This window comes from Rosa rugosa, chromosome 5 (genome assembly GCF_958449725.1).
Source record: "Rosa rugosa chromosome 5, drRosRugo1.1, whole genome shotgun sequence".
NCBI lineage: Eukaryota > Viridiplantae > Streptophyta > Magnoliopsida > Rosales > Rosaceae > Rosa > Rosa rugosa.
In genome coordinates this window covers 48,246,501-48,263,896 of record NC_084824.1, presented here as the reverse complement: position 1 = coordinate 48,263,896, position 17,396 = coordinate 48,246,501, and the positions used below count along the sequence as shown (strand labels likewise).

General features: G+C 37.5%; 3 protein-coding genes and 2 pseudogenes across 3 annotated transcripts; 2 read left to right on the top strand and 3 right to left on the bottom strand.

The window, feature by feature from the left end:
* Positions 1-4,220: 4,220 nt before the first annotated feature.
* LOC133710664 (peroxygenase 2-like) lies at positions 4,221-6,593 on the top strand. The gene is made up of 6 exons (XM_062136799.1): positions 4,221-4,578; positions 5,151-5,300; positions 5,432-5,517; positions 5,876-5,970; positions 6,208-6,333; positions 6,439-6,593. Exons 1-6 carry the CDS (start codon positions 4,467-4,469, stop codon positions 6,590-6,592), a joined length of 723 nt encoding a protein of 240 aa, XP_061992783.1. The 5' UTR covers positions 4,221-4,466; the 3' UTR covers position 6,593.
* Positions 6,594-6,858: 265 nt separating this feature from the next.
* LOC133711791 (acid phosphatase 1-like) lies at positions 6,859-8,143 on the bottom strand (annotated as a pseudogene).
* A 300-nt stretch (positions 8,144-8,443) lies between these two features.
* LOC133711790 (large ribosomal subunit protein uL14x/uL14z/uL14y-like) lies at positions 8,444-9,298 on the bottom strand (annotated as a pseudogene).
* Positions 9,299-11,497: 2,199 nt separating this feature from the next.
* On the top strand, positions 11,498-13,370 carry LOC133711789 (uncharacterized). The gene is made up of 3 exons (XM_062137878.1): positions 11,498-12,157; positions 12,450-13,254; positions 13,361-13,370. The coding sequence occupies exons 1-3, from the start codon at positions 11,680-11,682 to the stop codon at positions 13,368-13,370; spliced, it is 1,293 nt and encodes a 430-aa protein (XP_061993862.1). The 5' UTR covers positions 11,498-11,679.
* Positions 13,371-15,531, bottom strand: LOC133711788 (uncharacterized). The gene is made up of 5 exons (XM_062137877.1): positions 15,328-15,531; positions 14,996-15,223; positions 14,690-14,925; positions 14,521-14,599; positions 13,371-13,391 (listed from the first exon to the last, which is right to left on the bottom strand). The coding sequence occupies exons 1-5, from the start codon at positions 15,523-15,525 to the stop codon at positions 13,371-13,373; spliced, it is 762 nt and encodes a 253-aa protein (XP_061993861.1). The 5' UTR covers positions 15,526-15,531.
* Positions 15,532-17,396: the final 1,865 nt, after the last annotated feature.

The following is a 17,396-nucleotide window of genomic DNA, read 5'->3' as shown; positions in this document are numbered from 1 at the left end:
TGTTCATCAAAGATTGGAATTCCATCTTCGTCATGTTTAACTGCTTGTTTAATGGCTGCTCTGGAATCAGGAGTGAGATGTTTTTCCCACCAGGAATGAAGCATTCCTGTGAATCATGTGGATAGGATATCAATAATTTCAGGCTGGCTGAAATTATGGTTGGTGACATAACTATTGGCTGCCATGGACATGTGATGTAATTTGTTTAGTATTTCTTGTTCTGATAAATTATTTCCATTCGTACGTTTTGTCGGAAGAGACTGAAAACTGATTACTGGGATAATTAGTGGGTTGAATATCTAATGGTAAAGGGCGTTCTGTCCAATTTTTAAAATGCCGTTTCTTTGGGTGAACTATCCTATGTAATTGGAGTTCTTGAAATGTTTGATTTATCTGAGAAATGGTATTGGAATCATTATCAGAGGAGGAGTCTGATGATGATTCGTGGGTATGGATGACTGCGATTCTACTAGGTTCAGCTTTGAGTTCTTTGAGCATTTGTTCAATTTTTTGTGCAGTGGAGATGAGCTTGAGATTAGGTTTATTTATTTCACTAAAGTGGATTAAAGGTGTTTCTGATCGTGGTTGGGGTATAATGCTTACTTTTGAAAAAATGTTATCTACTTTTGTTTCTATTTTGTCTAGTTGACTTCCTATAGTGACTAGGCTTTGATTCGTGTAATTATTTTATTCAATAGTTTTTTTACTTTCTGGATCATCTCCAGAAACTTTAAAAGGTGATGCAGTTATGAGCGTTTGTAGGTGATCAATGACTATAGTTTCAACGGGAGGATGACTGGAAGAAATAACTGTATTAGTGGGTGTTTTCCATTTTGCTTTTGTGAGGGTTTGAATATTTTTTTGGCTTTGTTGATCAATGAAATCAAGGAAAAATATTTCAGATTGGGTCTCAAGCATAAAAGCTTGCCAATTTTTAAATAATTGTTTTCGTTGTTCGATTAAGGGATATTGTTTTCTATAAAGGTTTCTTCTATGAATATTTTCTTCAGATTCAAGATCTTTATCTAATTTGGGATAATCAATTTTAAAAGGTCTACTGAGTGTACTTAATTGAGGATTTATGGGAGGGACGATTTCAAAATCAGTAGCTGTGGGAGATGTTTGTTCCTCATCTAAGGCAGGTTGAGTTTCTGCATAACTGGGGTAACTGACTTGTGAGGCAGTCCGAATATTTTTAATTTTTAGTTTTTGTAATTCTTCCTCTAATTCTCTTATTCTAATATTTTTTATTTCTTTATCTAATTCACAGTCTTGTCTAGACATAGTTTCAGCAAATGTGGATCCTGCAAAAGAATGCCTTGGAGCTGTGAAAGAATGTCTTGACGATTGACCTAATTCTGAATGTCTTGAAGATTGACCTAATTCTTGAATCCTAAGATTTTGAGTTATTCTAGGATTATGGAAGTTGATTCGTACTGTACCATCATTATATTGTTGGATACAGTTTAAGTCAGATAAATTATGTTGTATGTTGATAGGTTGATTTTCACTAGTAAGAGACCATTCAGAAGGTAGATGAACATCTGACCATCTGATTGTGTGTGGAACTCTAATATTAGCATTTTCTTGACTACTTTGAATTAAAAGAGTTTGATCTTTTGGGCTTTTACTGATGGCTTGAAAATTCATGTTTGTACCAGTGACTTTATAGTGGATTCTATAAATTAAGGCTAATGGTTGGGTTCCTTCTAGGACATTGTAACCTGAAGTTTTAATATTTAAGGTTAAAGATTTTAAGATGTGAGGATCACTAAGACTAATTGTAAAATCTGGGTAACAATCGAAATGGATTGGACCGTTAAATAGGCTTGACTCAATTATGCCTAGGGTACTGTCATTAAAGTCGGTGAATCTTGCATCTCTGAGGCATAGGAGTATAGAGGCATTTAGACCCTTTCGGGTTAATGGCTTAACGCCGATTTAGACTAAACATATATGTAAGAAATTGTGACCATCTTTTTTGTGTTTTTTAATTGACTCAAGGCTAAATAATTGACAAGTTTCATGTTGTTTACTAAGGGCATAGACTTGTTCTACCGTTTTAATATGATGTTCACTTTTGAATGAAGAAAGAGACCATTTTTTCTTATAAATTTTGTTACTAGGGACTCTGGGAATATTCCAATCATTCATGTCTATATTATCATTTGACTGATATTCAATTTGTTCTTCATTAACTATGTCAGGGATCCTATTTAGGGAGGATCTAGACGAACTGGAGGTGACTGAGTTGGATATAAATAGTCTACTCATTAGGAGAAGTGATTAGAAAGGCTGGGACAAAAAGTTAAGTTTGGAAGACTAAAATACCTTAATTTTCTACCTTAAACTAGGCATCTCTCTTCTCCGCTCATGCCGCATCCGCTCATGTCTCACACCCGGGACTCATTGTTTGGACCTGGACTTACTGTTTGGTGGAGAAAGGAATAGGCTAAAGGTGGAAAAAGAAAAGATAAAATAGATGTTTACAAACTTAAGAATTGGAACCAGACAGATAATCACTTAGCATAAAAGTAGATTAAAGGATATTAACTCAAATACCTCACCTAGGCGGTAATCCGCCACCTGGGGTTTGAGGAGTTTTATATATATACGACTCAAATACCACACCTAGGCGGTAATCCGCCACCTGGGGTTTGGGAGTTTTTAACTAATTCTAATATAATCAACTAAATTCTAATATATATATATATATATATATATATATATATATATATATATATATATATATATATAAATATATTCTTTTTTTTTTTAAAGGGTTTTGGAACCAGCTTAATTGGGAGGCTCAGTCTCACGGCCAGTTCTATTTAGTGAAATAGAGAACAACCACTGGGGTGGGGGGGAGGAGTGAACATAAATTCTGTACCCCGTGCAACAGAAAAACAATTATATATAATAATCCTCATAGAGAATATCCTATATGATAGCAATAGTCTCCAATCCTCTAACCAAACATCATCTTTAATGAAAAATACACTATTAAGGTGAGCAAGTCTATCTATAATACTATTTGTTTCACGGTAAATATGTTGAATCCTAATTGATTGAAAAACCTTCAAATAGTCTTTACGATCATCTAAAACGCGACTTGCCTCCAAGAAATTCTTCTCCAACCTTTATTTAATTTTCTTGTGTTTTTACCGTTTTTTTTTTTTTTTTTTTTGAGAAGCTTGTGTTTTTACCGTTAAGCATATGCAAGTGTACGTAATATTATGTGTGAGAAATTCACTTTTCTCGTGTCAAGCATGACAAGTTCATTTGTAATAGGATAATTAGGATAATGATAGGGAGCCTTAAATGAGATCTAAATTTAAGTATGGTTGTTCCTTCTTCTTTTTCTGGGATAAGAATTAGGACATGGTTATATAGTTATACTTTTTTTTTGACTTTGTCAATGGGAACCCAAAGGCTTCCTAGGCCCAAGATAAACCCCTTCAGCGCATGTGAAATGCTCCAACTATGCATTGCAGCACAGTGTCTGGCCACTTTGACAGCTTCGGGGTTCGAACTTAGGTTGGGAAGCACACCCAACTAGGCAAGAACCACTAGGCCACTTGCAGTGGTTGGTTATATAGTTATACTTGATAATACTTGGTTTGCCAAATCTGTAGTAGCATAGGGTCATAAAATTAACTCAAACATATGTACAGTTTACGGCATAATTGGATCCCTGGAGAATTTCTATGTCTCGTCTTATTACGTAGCTGTACTTACTCACTTTTGTCATGAAAACTATGCAATTGTTAAGATTGTTACGCATGAAGTATCACTCTAGCTAGGGCGAGACATACACCATAATGACCATATATATGAAAGGATTAGGTTTTTAATTATGCATGGAAAAATAGTCGTTATTAACTGCTATTTTCTATTTTTCGCTTTAATTCACGTTAAGAGCAACTCCAACAGTTTCTCCATATTTTGATTTTTCTCTACTTTAGGGAAAAATTAGCCTCGTTTGCTCCAATAGATTCCCTATTTTTTTTTCTCCAACTCCAACAGATTCCCTATAACTATCAGTGGGAAAGAAAGAAAAAAGAATCTATCACGTCATTCAGGTGCATCTGCAAAATCTGTATAATATGGCTTTAATCTATTTTATATTATCTTTCAACTTTTCAAGTAAGGAAAATGATTAAAATCTGTAAAGATTTTCACACATTAATTAATGCAACAGAAGGAGATGCTGAGCTAGCTAGGTATAGCCAAGTGTAGGGATGCTGTGAGGCAAGAGTTGCATGCAATTCTTGCAGAAGCCACAACTGGCCTCCAAAATCAGGTGGTGTACGTTTGCATTGCTTGCCACGCCAGTTTTCCGCTCTCTCTCCAACCCCCACCGCTCTATATAAACCAAGCAACCCAAAAAACATCGATCATATGCAAATATAGAGAGGAAGAAGAAAGACTCGTCGGAAAAAGGAGGAAAAGATCGATCATCATAGATGGCAGCTCATTTGATTGAGAATGACGCACTGGCAACAGCAGCAAAATATGCACCAGTCACTTATGAGAGGAGAGTCAGGGGGGACTTGGAAACCACACTTCCAAAGCCATGTGAGTTTGTTAATTAGCAAATACAATTGCTCTTTCTAGCTAGCTTTCCAGCTTTGTAATAAGCTTGATTGTTCTTCTGGTTCAATTTGTTTACAAACAACATGCATGATTCAAATAGCATTGAGAAAAAGCCTAGCTGGTTGATTTGGCTTGTTAGTACGACAGAAATCTTGAAAGGCTTAATTACGAACAAATAAAAAATTCATGCTGGTTGTCTAGTTCAAAATCAAGACAATTTCTTTCTTTTTACCTAGATCTAGTTACTCACTCCATTGACACAACTTGTTTCCTTTTCTTATGTTCAGGTAAGTTCTTTTTTCTTCTTTTCTCTTCTCAATTTTCACCTAGTTCATCATCTATATATGCGAGAGCTAGCCGAGATTATTACTCTAATTTGTCGCAATTTTGCTGTGTTAAACTAAAAATTCTAGTGTCAAAATGCTCATATTACTGAAAATTGTTCCGGATCCTGACATTTAACAAATATGCTATTGGGAACATGATTTCAGAAAATTTCTTCATCCACCTTCACTATACTAATTCATTTCTTTCTTCTTCGGTACACCCATCAGATCTTCCCAGAGCCCTGACTGCTCCAGACACAAACCATCCCATGGGAACACCTGGACATCACCATCGCAACCTGAGTGTTCTTCAGCAGCATGTGGCATTTTTTGACCAGGACGAAAATGGAATCGTCTACCCTTGGGAAACTTTTGTTGGTAATTATCTGCATCATGTCCTTATCTCTTGTTCAACCTCCAAAAGCACCAATAAATGTAGTCAGTTTATGTTTTTTTTATTTTTTTTTTATCATATATATAATGTATTTTGCCTTTTAATTAATGGCCAGGATTTCGAGCTATCGGTTTCAACTCAATTGTATCTCTCATCGCGGCAGTTGTCATCAATGCAGCACTGAGTTATGCTACTCTTCCTGTGAGTAATTCCAATTTAACACTCTGCAACTAGCTAATAGTAATAGCCATCGAGACATCTTGCAACCTTAATATGCTTGTTTGTTCTTCTGGTTCAATCTGTTCACACACCACATTGTAATCACTAATACTGTACATATTGAGACATCTTAGAAACCCTAAGCTGCTTAATCTCCCTGAGTAATTTTAAATGTTCTATGCTACCCTGTTTTGTAAGTAATTTCAAAATATTGAATGCTTATTGGAGTTTTCAAAGAATGATGAACGCGCGTGCATATAAATTTGACACAAGTGTATTGCGTGTGACTAATTATATTGTATTGCGCGCATGATCTCTCTGAACCTGGTACTTTTTACAGGGGTGGTTTCCTTCTCCATTCTTGCCCATATACATTCTAAACATTCACAGGGCAAAGCATGGTAGTGATACTGGAACATACGACACAGAAGGAAGGTAAGCAACTACACTTCTTTTAATATCGGTCCACCTATGTTGCCAGACCATTGATTGATCAACACATTTAATTGTTGTTTGATTTTCATATATTGACACCAGTTCCCTAACATGCCATCTATTTGGGGAGACGATATTGCTTCAAAATTTTCGAAGGGAATAGTAGAACAATCTATACTATTGCTGTGTCTCCAACAGCAACAATATTATTTTGACACAACAGAAATTACTTTCCAGGTTTTCACCAGCAAACATTGAGCTCATGTTTAGCAAGTATGCTCGTACAGTTCCTGACAAGTTCACTCTAGCAGAGCTTTGGGACATGACTGAGGGAAACAGAGTTTCATACGACTTCTTTGGATGGTAGTTATTTTAGTCTTTTTTTATATTTTTATTTATTTTACATTTCTCCATACCATTTAAGTTTTGGTTCTTCACCGTTACGATGTGGGAGTTTAAATTTTACAGGATTGGAAGTAAGCTGGAATGGGGACTTCTGTATGTTCTTGCAAGGGATGAGGAGGGTTTTCTATCTAAAGAAGCTGTGAGACGCTGCTTTGATGGAAGCTTATTCGAGTATTGTGCCAAGATGAATGCAAGTGCTGAAGCTAAGATGGGCTGAAGAATACTTTGTACTAGAATTTATGTATATATTTTTCTGCTTTGAGATGTTAAGAGCTGTAATAAATCGAGGGATGATCCTTCAGCACATAAGGCTGATGACCATCAGTTTCATGTTTCATAGAAATAGAAGACTCTACTTTATGATTTTGCATGCATATTCGAACAATGGCAGTAGGATAAATGAAAATTTACTTTTCACTTCAAGGAAATTGAATCGGATGAACATTAAAACAGAGGAAGATATAATTAATCCTGGAAGATTCTTCAAGAAACATAGTACAATGGGTTGGGAAGTTTGAATGTCCTTTTGGCTCTTGGAAGTCCCTCAATGCTGCTATATTGGTCTCCCAATATGCCCCAAACTCTGTATCCACCACCCATCAATTGTTTTCTCACATCAGCTTTGAAATCTTGCACCCCCTTCACTTCATCCTCAGGATCCCTGTACCCAAAAGCAAATCAAGCACAAGATTTGACCTCTCTATATATTATGTGATCGAGTCAAAGAAGAACTGACCTTAAAATGAGACTTGTCCATCCATAGAAGCCAACATGGAGAAGGTTGTTTATTGTGGCTGATCTAAGGTGCTCTCTCCTTGAAGAAACCAGAATGATCTGCAGCCCTCTGGCTTTGATCTCATTGAAGAGTTTGAGTGAGTGATCCAAAGCAGGTGCCTTGCCATGGCTCATCCACTCCTCCAAAGCAGTCAGGTTCAACTTCTCACCCCTAGTACCCAATAAAAAGAAAAATGTATACTAAATCAGCAGCCTTAAGCCTGAAACATACTCTTATCAAACAATCTGATATTATATGTGTATCAATAATTCAATTCACCAACAATAATGTAATTACAAGAATCTGCATCATCTGATCTGTCTGTTTTGGATGAAACTTATATGGTGGCTTACCCGAAATGATGTCCCTTGTAGTAAGGCACAGTAGAGAGAAGTGTATCATCAATGTCAAAATCCATGCATCTTTACCATCATTCTTCAAATTACAGCTAGTGCTTAGATACACAATGGACTCCTCAATAGCCCTTTCTGAGTCCACCTTGTACTGAGTCGAAGTAACATATTTTCCAACGTATCCTATGCACTCTTCAGGCACCACTTGGAACTCTCTAATGTTGTGCAGCTCAACATTCATCCTCCAGCTCTCACAGTAATTCTTCAAGCTGATCTTCATCCCATTCCTGGTTCTCTGATTCAAAATGTTCCACTCTGACTCTGCTACCGTTAGAGTAACAAAGAAACTCAAACAACAGAAGAAGAGGCATAGATTTCCGCCTATTTTGGCAATAATAATGGATTGATGCCCAAAGATACAAATAGAGGAAGATAGAGTGGGTTTATGTAGCGCTTTGCATATGGAAATTGAACCAAGAAAGTGAGGTCACACGGGGTGGTGGAACAAGTTTGTCATAATACCTTGACTTGTTCTAACAATCACATGGTGGTCAGGTTGGCAAATGCCTTCATTCCCTTTTTATTTTTGCTCATCTAATGTTATTATTTTCTTTCATCGATAGTCTGTCATACCATTCATTACAACTAGTTTTCAATCATTAGGTAGAAAAGACAAGAATGGTTAATGCTCATTATCAATAATCATTCATTACAACAGATTAGGGAGTTTTGATTAATTATGGAGAAAACACTATGCACTTAAACACTACTAAGTATAAATGCCAATTCATATGAACCAACCATGCCAGAAAATTAAAAATGAAATCTCAATTTGGAGTAGAAAACTAACCATGGATTATCCAGAGCAAAACATCTTTTCAAATGTACACAAATATAAGACCCCTTAAACAAAACTGTCAAATTTGGGGGATGTCTATTATCAAACAAAAGAAGGACAACACCAAGATCTGTCTTCTGCAGAGAGATGGCCGGAAGATGGTATCACTGAAACGATAGCATTAGCAGCAGTAGCAATCCTAGGCCACAGATCAGCACACTCCTTCCCAATAGGACCAGTAATTGCAGATCCTAAACAAACAAACAGCAACGAGCAACCAATAAGATAACGTGACTAATCTAGTCAAGTAAAAACTCGAGATTTTTATACATAATGTAGAAAGAAAGATAGGATATGCAAGTTAAATTATGACCTGTACCTTTCATTTCTGCCTTCGGATTAACAATATCAGCAGCATTATCTGCAAATGAACAGTAGCAAAATTAGGGATGAACAATCAAGTGTAATGAAAGATTATCCATACATTACTGTAAGCATCTATGTCACAGACTGAGCAAATCAACCCAACAAGAGGAGTTAACTTGTACAGAAACTTTCTACATACAAATATAATCAAGTAATTGCAAACCTAACAAGAGGAGCAAACCAAAGCACTAAAAAAGGACAATATAATCAAGAATTTGCAACCTAACTGAATAAAAGATACTGACCTTCGAAGTACATGAAGACACACTCCTTTCAGTGCCATGGCTTGCGCTGCCCCAAAATGACAGCTGGCAGGACCTTCTTCATCAGATCAGGCTTACCCTTCTTCACAGTGGCCATGACCATGTCACCAACACAAGCAGATGGCAACTGATTCAGACGACCCTTGATTCCCTTGACTTGGATGATGTACAGGTTCTTAGCTCCTGTATTGTCAGCACAGTTCACTGTGGTTGCCACTGGCAGACCCAGTGACATCCTGAACTTGTTTCCAGTGGATCCTCCGGGTCCTAAACCATATCAAACCAAAATCAAAATCACATCAAAACACAGAGAACACATTTCATTTATTACATTGCAACTGTTCCAATCAAAGAAACAGATTCGATACAATTTCATAGTAACCCATAAACAGACAAATCAAAGCTTCAAGAAGCCATTTCCTTGCATTTTAGAAGCTTATCAGATTAACCAAAGACAGATTCACAACGCAATTTTATTCTAAAAATCCCAGTTTCATAGAATAATATATGCTGGGGTTGCTATCAAATTATGAAAACAAAAGCTAAATCAACATACTGAACATGCATTTCATTATTTTGTTCAGACGATTTCTCAGTAATCAAATGAATACTTTGCACTGGATCATCAAAGATAAAAGCAGTACCATTTATAGTACCCTTAGATAGTAAACGATTCATCAGTCATAAGATGCTATGAAGGAACTTGTGTTTGTCATCTCTGTGGCTAGAGACTTCAATACACTGCATATCTCTGCTGTTCTGGGTTGCACTGGATCATCAAAGAGAAAAGCATGCACCTGATTCCTGACTTCAATCCAACTGCAGCCGGGTTGCTTGTCCGTATCACTTTCCTTCATTAACACCCCGACTCTCTCAACCTCATCCCATCTGCCTGCCTCAGCATGCATGTTCGATAAGAGTACATAATTTGAAGCTTTATCAGGTTCAAGTTCTAAGAGCTTCTTGGTAGCATACTTGCCAAATTGTAAATTTCGGTGTATCCTGGAAGCTCCAAAACACTTAAATATTGCATTGTCCTTAATGTAATTAATTAAAAGCATGCAATGAAACAAGTAAGCATAGAGGAAGGCATTTACGAAAACAAATCCTAAAATAAAAACAAAAGAGAAAAATTGAAAAATAAAAAGAAAGGGAAATGATGGAAAAGGTCACTTTAGAGAGTGAAATGATAATAAGGTCACCTAGTTTTCCACTTGATAAGAAGGTCCATTGTAAATTGTTATTAATATTAGTTTAGTCCTTATGAATAATGAGGTCATGTTAAAAAAGGTCAGTTTTTAATTTTTATCATTCCGATTCTGCCCCTAAGGTAATAAACTTTTATAACCTTCCATTTCAAAATCGGGGAGCTCAAATTTTCTCTCTCCTTTGATCAGAAAGCTTCCGATTCGATTTGATCGGAGATCTCTTTCCGAGATTCTTTCTTCGCCGCCCTCTCCGTCGGAAGCTTCCGATTTCTCTTTGTGCCTCTGCGACGATCTGAAAGTGGTTTTGGAGCTTCCTCAGCTCTTTTCTCTTTTTCTGGATCTCTGGCTTCGTCGGTGTTCGTCTTGATCACGTTATTGTGTTCTTCTTCTTCGTTGACTCAGTGCTTAGTTACAGTCTCTCTATTTCTTCCTCTCTCTGGTTTTCTCTGATTTGATCGGTAAGCCATCTCTCTGTGAATTTGTTCGTTTTGGATTTTGCAGTGTATTTTTGTTGTTTGTGTTAAATTGTTGAATTGTTCGTTTTGGATTACTGTTTTCTTCTCCTTCGTCGGACTCAGTGCTATGTTGAATTGTTGATGATGTTTTGTGCTATTGCTGTACTATATTTGTTCTATACTGTGATTTTTTTATCAGTGACATGGCCAGTTACATTTTTAATACTGCTGTTTTGTTCAGGAATTATCATTTATTTTGCGAGTATGATGTTGTTCTTCTGTTCAGGCATTAACAGTTACTTTGGCAGTGACTTGTTTGTGTTGATTCTGTTGATTTCCTTAGTAGTGACATGGATAGTGATTTGTTTTATTCTTGTGCAGTTGTTATGGATACTAGCTATGTTGTCAAGTTTATTTATTCTGGTGAAGCAGCGACAGTTCCATTGTTGCATAATTGGTCGTTTGTTGACCTATGCAATTCCATATGCTCTCTTTTTCCGGATTTGATTCAAGGCAATTTCATGTTGAGGTACATTATTCCTCCGGATTCTACTTCATGTTTTCTAGAGAGTGAAGTTGATATGAGAATGATTTTTAGGAATTTGGTTCGTTACAATTCTGATTTTGTTGAAGTGTTTGTGACTGATTTGCCTTCTATTAGTGAAAGTGTGGTGAGTAACACAGTGTGTGAGGATTCTAGTACCATGCTTGAGGAGAATGATTATTTGGGGTGTTATAGGGCAGAGGCACCGAAGAGTTATATGACGAAAGGTTGGGAGAGTTATATTCATTCTTAAGGCCAAAAGTTTGAGGGTGGGGTTGTTGAGTTTAGGGATAAGCTGCGTAAGTATGCTATAGAAATTGGCTTTTCATATGAGTTTGTTAGAAATGACAAGGTTCGTGTTATTGCTCAGTGTTCTAAGAAACATTCTCAAGGCTGCAATTGGCTGGTGAAGGCTTATTTATGTAGGGCTAATGGTTTCTTTATGATTAAAAGGTTGGTTAATGTTCACACTTGTCATGGTGTGATTCGTTTGCAGAAGAGTAAGATGATGGGATCCAAGGTTGTCAAGTCTATTGTGCTTGATAAGATTCGTGCCAATCCAAACAAAAAGCCAATTGATATAGCTGATGAGATCAAGAGTGATTATGGTTTGGATGTTGCTTATCGTACAGTTTGGTATGGTACGGAGTTGGCAAAAACAGCCCTACATGGTGATGAAGCTGAGTCTTATGCTCAGCTACTTTGGTTCAGTGAGTCTGTTATGAAGTCAAACCCCGACTCTAGGATAGTGGTTGAGTTTCATCGAGAAACACACAGGTTTCAGCGTATGTTTGTGAGCTATGGTGCATGGATGAAGGGTTTTCAATCTTGTAGACCTATTCTTTTCATTGATGCTACATTCATCACCAACAAGTACAAGGGGCAGATTATTGCTGCATCGGCAAAGGATGCCAATCAAGGTTGAATCTCCTTCATTACTTGTAGTTTTTTATTTTTCTTGTTTTCTATTTGCTGCCATGTCTTGTTTTTTTTTTTTGTAATGTAAGTGACATGGTTAGTTACATATATAGCTACTGACATGGTCACTTACATGTTCATTGACAGTTACATGTCCAATGACCTAAATGTTCTGTGATTTGAATGACATGTCTCTGGCCATGTCATTGTCAAGTAATTTGCAGTTATGTCAGCGACATGGTCAGTGACATTAACAGTTACATGGCAGTGACATTATTTTGTTTTTCTGTTCAGGCTTGTATCCAGTTGCTTATGCTATTGTGGATTCTGAAAATGAGAGTAATTGGAGATTTTTTCTTGAGGTTTTGGCTGAAGAGTTTGCAAAACACCCTATGAGGAGGGTGACATTCATTTCTGATCGTCATGTTGGGCTTGTTAGTGCTTTCCCTAGAGTGTTTCCTAATAATCCACATGGGTTTTGTTTTAGACACCTGATGTCTAACCTTTCTGACAAATTTCCAGCTGGATCTTACCTCAAGGATCGGATTCCTTACTTGTTTATGTGTTGTGCTTATTCTCGCACACCGGAGATGTATGAGTTCAACATGGAAATCTTGAGGAGTGCAGGCGGTGACATAGTTGCTCAATTTCTGGAGGATCTTCCCAAGGAGAACTGGTGTATGGCTTACTTTAATGGTGAAAGATTTGGTGAAATGACAAATAACTTGGCTGAGTCTTTCAATAATTGGGTGTTGCCTTTGAAGAGTCTTCCTATTCTTGATATTAATGATGGCATTAGAGTGAAGTCCATGGCTTCAATTGCTGCTCGGAAGCAGGATGCTCATGAATGGTTGTCTGAGTTGTGCCCAGTGATTGAAAAGAAGCTGAAGGACAATTTGGAAGTCGGAAGGCATTGGAGAGTGAGCAGGTCTGATACCTATGTGTATGAAGTTCACTGCCAGAAGTACAATAGCATGGTAAATTTGGAAACTCGGTTTTGTTCGTGTGGAGAATGGCAGCTGTATGGCTTCCCATGTTCCCATGCACTTGTAGTGATCCAACAACATGGTTGTTCCCCGTATTTGTATGTCAATGAGCTGTACAAGGTGGATAAATATCGAGAAACTTATTCTTTCCCAATTAATCCTCTTCCCTCTATTTCGAAGCAAGTGCATGATTTTGGTAGAGATGCTGTGATCTTGCAGCCGCCTTTGACTAGAAGACCACCGGGAAGGCCTAGAAAGAAGAGGTTCAGAAAAAGGAGCGAGAAATCCAGGGTGATCAAGTGTGGTAGGTGTGGAAAATGTGATGGTCACAACAGAAAGAGTTGTACAGCTCCGATATAGGTTCAATTCTGCCTACATGCCTTTAACAGTGACATGGCAAGTGACATAGCAAGTGACTCCAATACAGTTTGAATATTTGTTTTGATTTTTCATTTTTTTCAATAAATGATAAGAAGTGCTTGTAAGGTGCTTACTCATTGGAATTTTTTTTTTTGACTATGAGACAGTTTTTCTGCTTTCTTCTTTTATAAATCCTTCAGTATTCTTTGTGTCTACAGGTTTTAATAGTTACATGTACAGTGACATAACCATTTGTAAACTAATTGACTTGTCCATTGACATTAGTTTTTAGTTATCTTGTCGGTGACTTGTTCTATGACTTGTAGTTGGATTACTGCATATAGATTTGGTCATTGGCAGCGGAACGCTGCCGTTGCGGTGCAGCGGCACGCTGCAAATATTAATGAAAATTAAAAAATGAAGTAGCTACAACAACTTTGGTTTATTAATTGGCAGCGGAACGCTGCCGTTGCGGTGCAGCGGCACGCTGCAAACTGAAATAGGAATATCATTTTGGCTGTGACTTCTCTAGTGACTTATAGTTTTAATGTTTTTTGTCCAGTTACATATTCAGCTACATGCTTAGTTACATGTTCAGTTACATGGTCAGTTACATATATTGTAAGTTACATGGTCAGCTACATTATCAGTGACTTGGTCAGTTACTTGAGTTTTACAGTAACTTGCCTAGTGACTTGGCCACTGACATTCAGTTTTCTTTTTACTTGGCCAGTGACTTAAGCAGTTACATAATGGGCAGTAGTGAATTTAACAATGACACTTTCAATTATATGCGTCCTTCATATTTACATAGTCAGTGACTTGCCCTATGAATTCAGAAGATGCATTAAACTTGAATAAAAAGATCCATACAAGTCATAGTCTGAACTAAACAACAAATTTCTGAAATTCTGAACTAAACAAACAAATTTATAAAATTCTTAATTTGCTGAGTTCCAGCTCTGCTTATGTTCTGCAAATTTTTTGAATATTTGAGCTTTGAACTTCCTCATCTGAGCTTTGGTGACTTTGTTTGGCAGCTTCTCCTCTTTTGCCATTCTGTCCATGTAATACATTACAAAAGGTCCGCAATCTAATCTGTTGACAATTAAAAATTTCAAGTTAATGATTTTGACCAAAATTAGTAACAGTAAAGTTATCATTTTAAATTTTTGAATATAGACTTACGATCCTTGGTCTTGTTGGGGGCAGATTCTGGCATGGTTCAAAGGGATCCTTCCACCATCATAATTTTCCTTTATCCAGCTTATTGTTCTTATTTCGTCATCGCTCAAAATACTTTCAACCATCTTTAATTTTGTGTGAGTGCTTTGACTCTTGTCAAATTTCATTCGGCAGCCTTGCTGCAGCATATCATCTGCTTGATCTTTCACTGCTCTCATCCACAGCTCGACCATTTCAACCTGTAGTTTTTAACAGATTAGTGAGTGATAGTTACATGGTAAGTTACATGGTCAGTAAGAAGTTTCTTACCAATTTTTTTATACTTTTAAAGCACTCCCCTGTTCCTGCTCTTCTTGGTTTCATTGAATCAAAATGCAGCCATTGCAGTATGTCCTTGTCAAAGACCAAGAGCGTGTGGTGAAATTCTTCATTATGGGTAATTGGGAAGAAAAGCATGCTGCATTTTCCCATGTTTTGGAACAGCGGCTCACACAAGTATTGATGGAGGTTTCTCACAGTTAAATGTATTGTCGAATACTATTTAAAAAAAGAAAGAAAGAAATACATAGAACGAGTTATAAATAAACAAAGAATGAGAGATAAGGATTCAATGTTTATGAGAAAGTGCTCGTCATACTTACCCAACACATGCTATGCATAAAAGCAGATCTTCCCAAACTTTGTGAACTTTCGTTTTGCAGTTCATCCTTCAACATTTCCCCATAGCAATCAATCCAGTTGTTTGCTATTGATTGATCGCTTATGAACATTTTGACATCTGCCCTTGTGATTTCGCTTCCAGGCTCTTTTCCCTCCCAGAATAATACGCTGCATAACATAGAACGTTGTTAGTCCTGTGACTTAGCCAGTTACTTTTCACTTGCCAATGATCTGGACAGTGACTTGGTCAGCTACATGGCAATTGCCATGATCTGGACAGTGAGTTGATCAGTGACTTAGCCAGCTACATGGCAATTGCCATGATCTGGACAGTGACTAGGCCAGCTACATGGCAATTGCCATGATCTGGACAGTGACTTGTCCAGTGACTCAGACAGCTACATGGCAAGTTAAGTCACTATCTTGTGAGCTGTAACATGAAACATTACCTTTGTTCTGCCTTGTTCCAGTACTTCTCTAGTTTGCTTTTAGTTAGGCTGTCAAGTAGGTTGTACAGTTGTCGTTTTTGCCAATCTATCACTTCAATTTCGTTTTTTTCTGTTTGTTCCTCGTCATCCACATTAATCGTCAAATCATGTATCACTTCCTCCTGTGGTTTCTGTTCAGCTGTCTGTCCTTTTTTCTTTTCCTGTGCTGTGATTCTGGTCATTTTCGCCCTCTGCCTTTGCTCTTTCACCTCGTCCCACCAGAAAATATGATGTGTTTTTTGTACTCTCTCCTTTCTCTTCGTCCTAACCACATAACAATAGAGGCCAATAGATTCTGAGTCCTGCCCTGATATCTCCTCTAAAATTGGCTTGATGAACTCAGCTCTTGTCATCTATTCTGTAGGAGAAATGTAATTGACTGGTTCGACGTCAAAAACAGGCTGAACCTCTGGTGATATAATGATCTGATACTTGTTTGGCTCTGCTTGCATATCTTCCAAACTGACTTTTCTTGGAGGTGGAGTTTGAAACACGCCCGGAGGTGGAAACACAAACAATGCATTAACCCAAGCAGTATTCGGTGTGCAAGCATCTTCCGTCATTCTCAATTTAACCTCAGGAGAGGTTGGTGAATGAATCTGTGCAGCTGCTTGGGCAAGGCATTGAAGTGGTGACTGATGTCCTTGGTCGGTTGAGTGAGGTGCTGCAGATGCCATCTCAGATGCGCTTGCTGTGGAGCAGGCAGGTTGTGATTGAGTTCCCTGACTACCACCTTGAGATTTTGTGTTTTTGGAGTGCTTGCTGTCAGTTGGCTTGTCCTGAGGGGCCTTTGGTTTTGGCGGAGGGAAACTAGGTGGTGGGGGAGGAGGAGTTGAGTCGTTGTCATCACCTGGACGTGCTATTGGCGACTCAAACTTCTCAGTTAGTGCCATCACTATGCCCTCCAAGTGCTTCACTCTGTTAATTAGTGAGGCTTTCTCAATTTTCAGCACCTCATTTTCCAATAACACATCCTCATTCTCTTCTTTTATTCTGCCAATTTCCTTTTCTTTCTCCTCAACTTCTTTTTTCAAAGCACTTAGCTCTTCTTCCTTTCCCTCCAGCTTTCTCTATAATTCGTTCTTCTCTTCATTGGTCTTCCCTATCTCTGTCTCCATCTTCTCATCCTTAATGTTTCCACTGGTTCTATTTTCAACAATATCTTCTTGCCCATCATTCTTTTTTTCTTTACTTTCTGTGTCTGTATTAGACTCAGAATCTTCTTCCTCTGCATCTTCTTTAACTTTATCAAAGATTTTCTGAAACAAAATTACAAAAGTTGTCAGTGACATAAGCAGTGACAGAAATAAAACAACAACACAATCATAGACATGCAAAGATACATGCACTGTGACATGAAAATATAACAATAACATGAGCAGTGACATAGTCAATGACTTGGTCAGTGACCTGACCAAGACCAGGTCACTGAGCAAGTGACAAGACCCAGTGACAAGACCAGTGACCTAGTTTATCTACATCAAATTAACATACCTTCAACTTTCCCATGGTGTTGAAATCCCTTTTTTTTTCTATCAGGGTCTTTAATTGCCACTTTCTTA

Coding starts and splice junctions, on each gene's coding strand:
- LOC133711789 (XM_062137878.1), top strand. CDS start 11,680: ATGATTAAAAGGTTGGTTAATGTTCACACTTGTCATGGTGTGATTCGT. Junction 12,158..12,449: donor GGCAAAGGATGCCAATCAAG/GTTGAATCTCCT, acceptor TTTTCTGTTCAG/GCTTGTATCCAGTTGCTTAT.
- LOC133710664 (XM_062136799.1), top strand. CDS start 4,467: ATGGCAGCTCATTTGATTGAGAATGACGCACTGGCAACAGCAGCAAAA. Junction 5,971..6,207: donor ACATACGACACAGAAGGAAG/GTAAGCAACTAC, acceptor ATTACTTTCCAG/GTTTTCACCAGCAAACATTG. Junction 6,334..6,438: donor TCATACGACTTCTTTGGATG/GTAGTTATTTTA, acceptor TAAATTTTACAG/GATTGGAAGTAAGCTGGAAT.
- LOC133711788 (XM_062137877.1), bottom strand. CDS start 15,525: ATGTTATGCAGCGTATTATTCTGGGAGGGAAAAGAGCCTGGAAGCGAA. Junction 15,224..15,327: donor TTATGCATAGCATGTGTTGG/GTAAGTATGACG, acceptor TTTTTTAAATAG/TATTCGACAATACATTTAAC. Junction 14,600..14,689: donor CCCCAACAAGACCAAGGATC/GTAAGTCTATAT, acceptor AATTGTCAACAG/ATTAGATTGCGGACCTTTTG.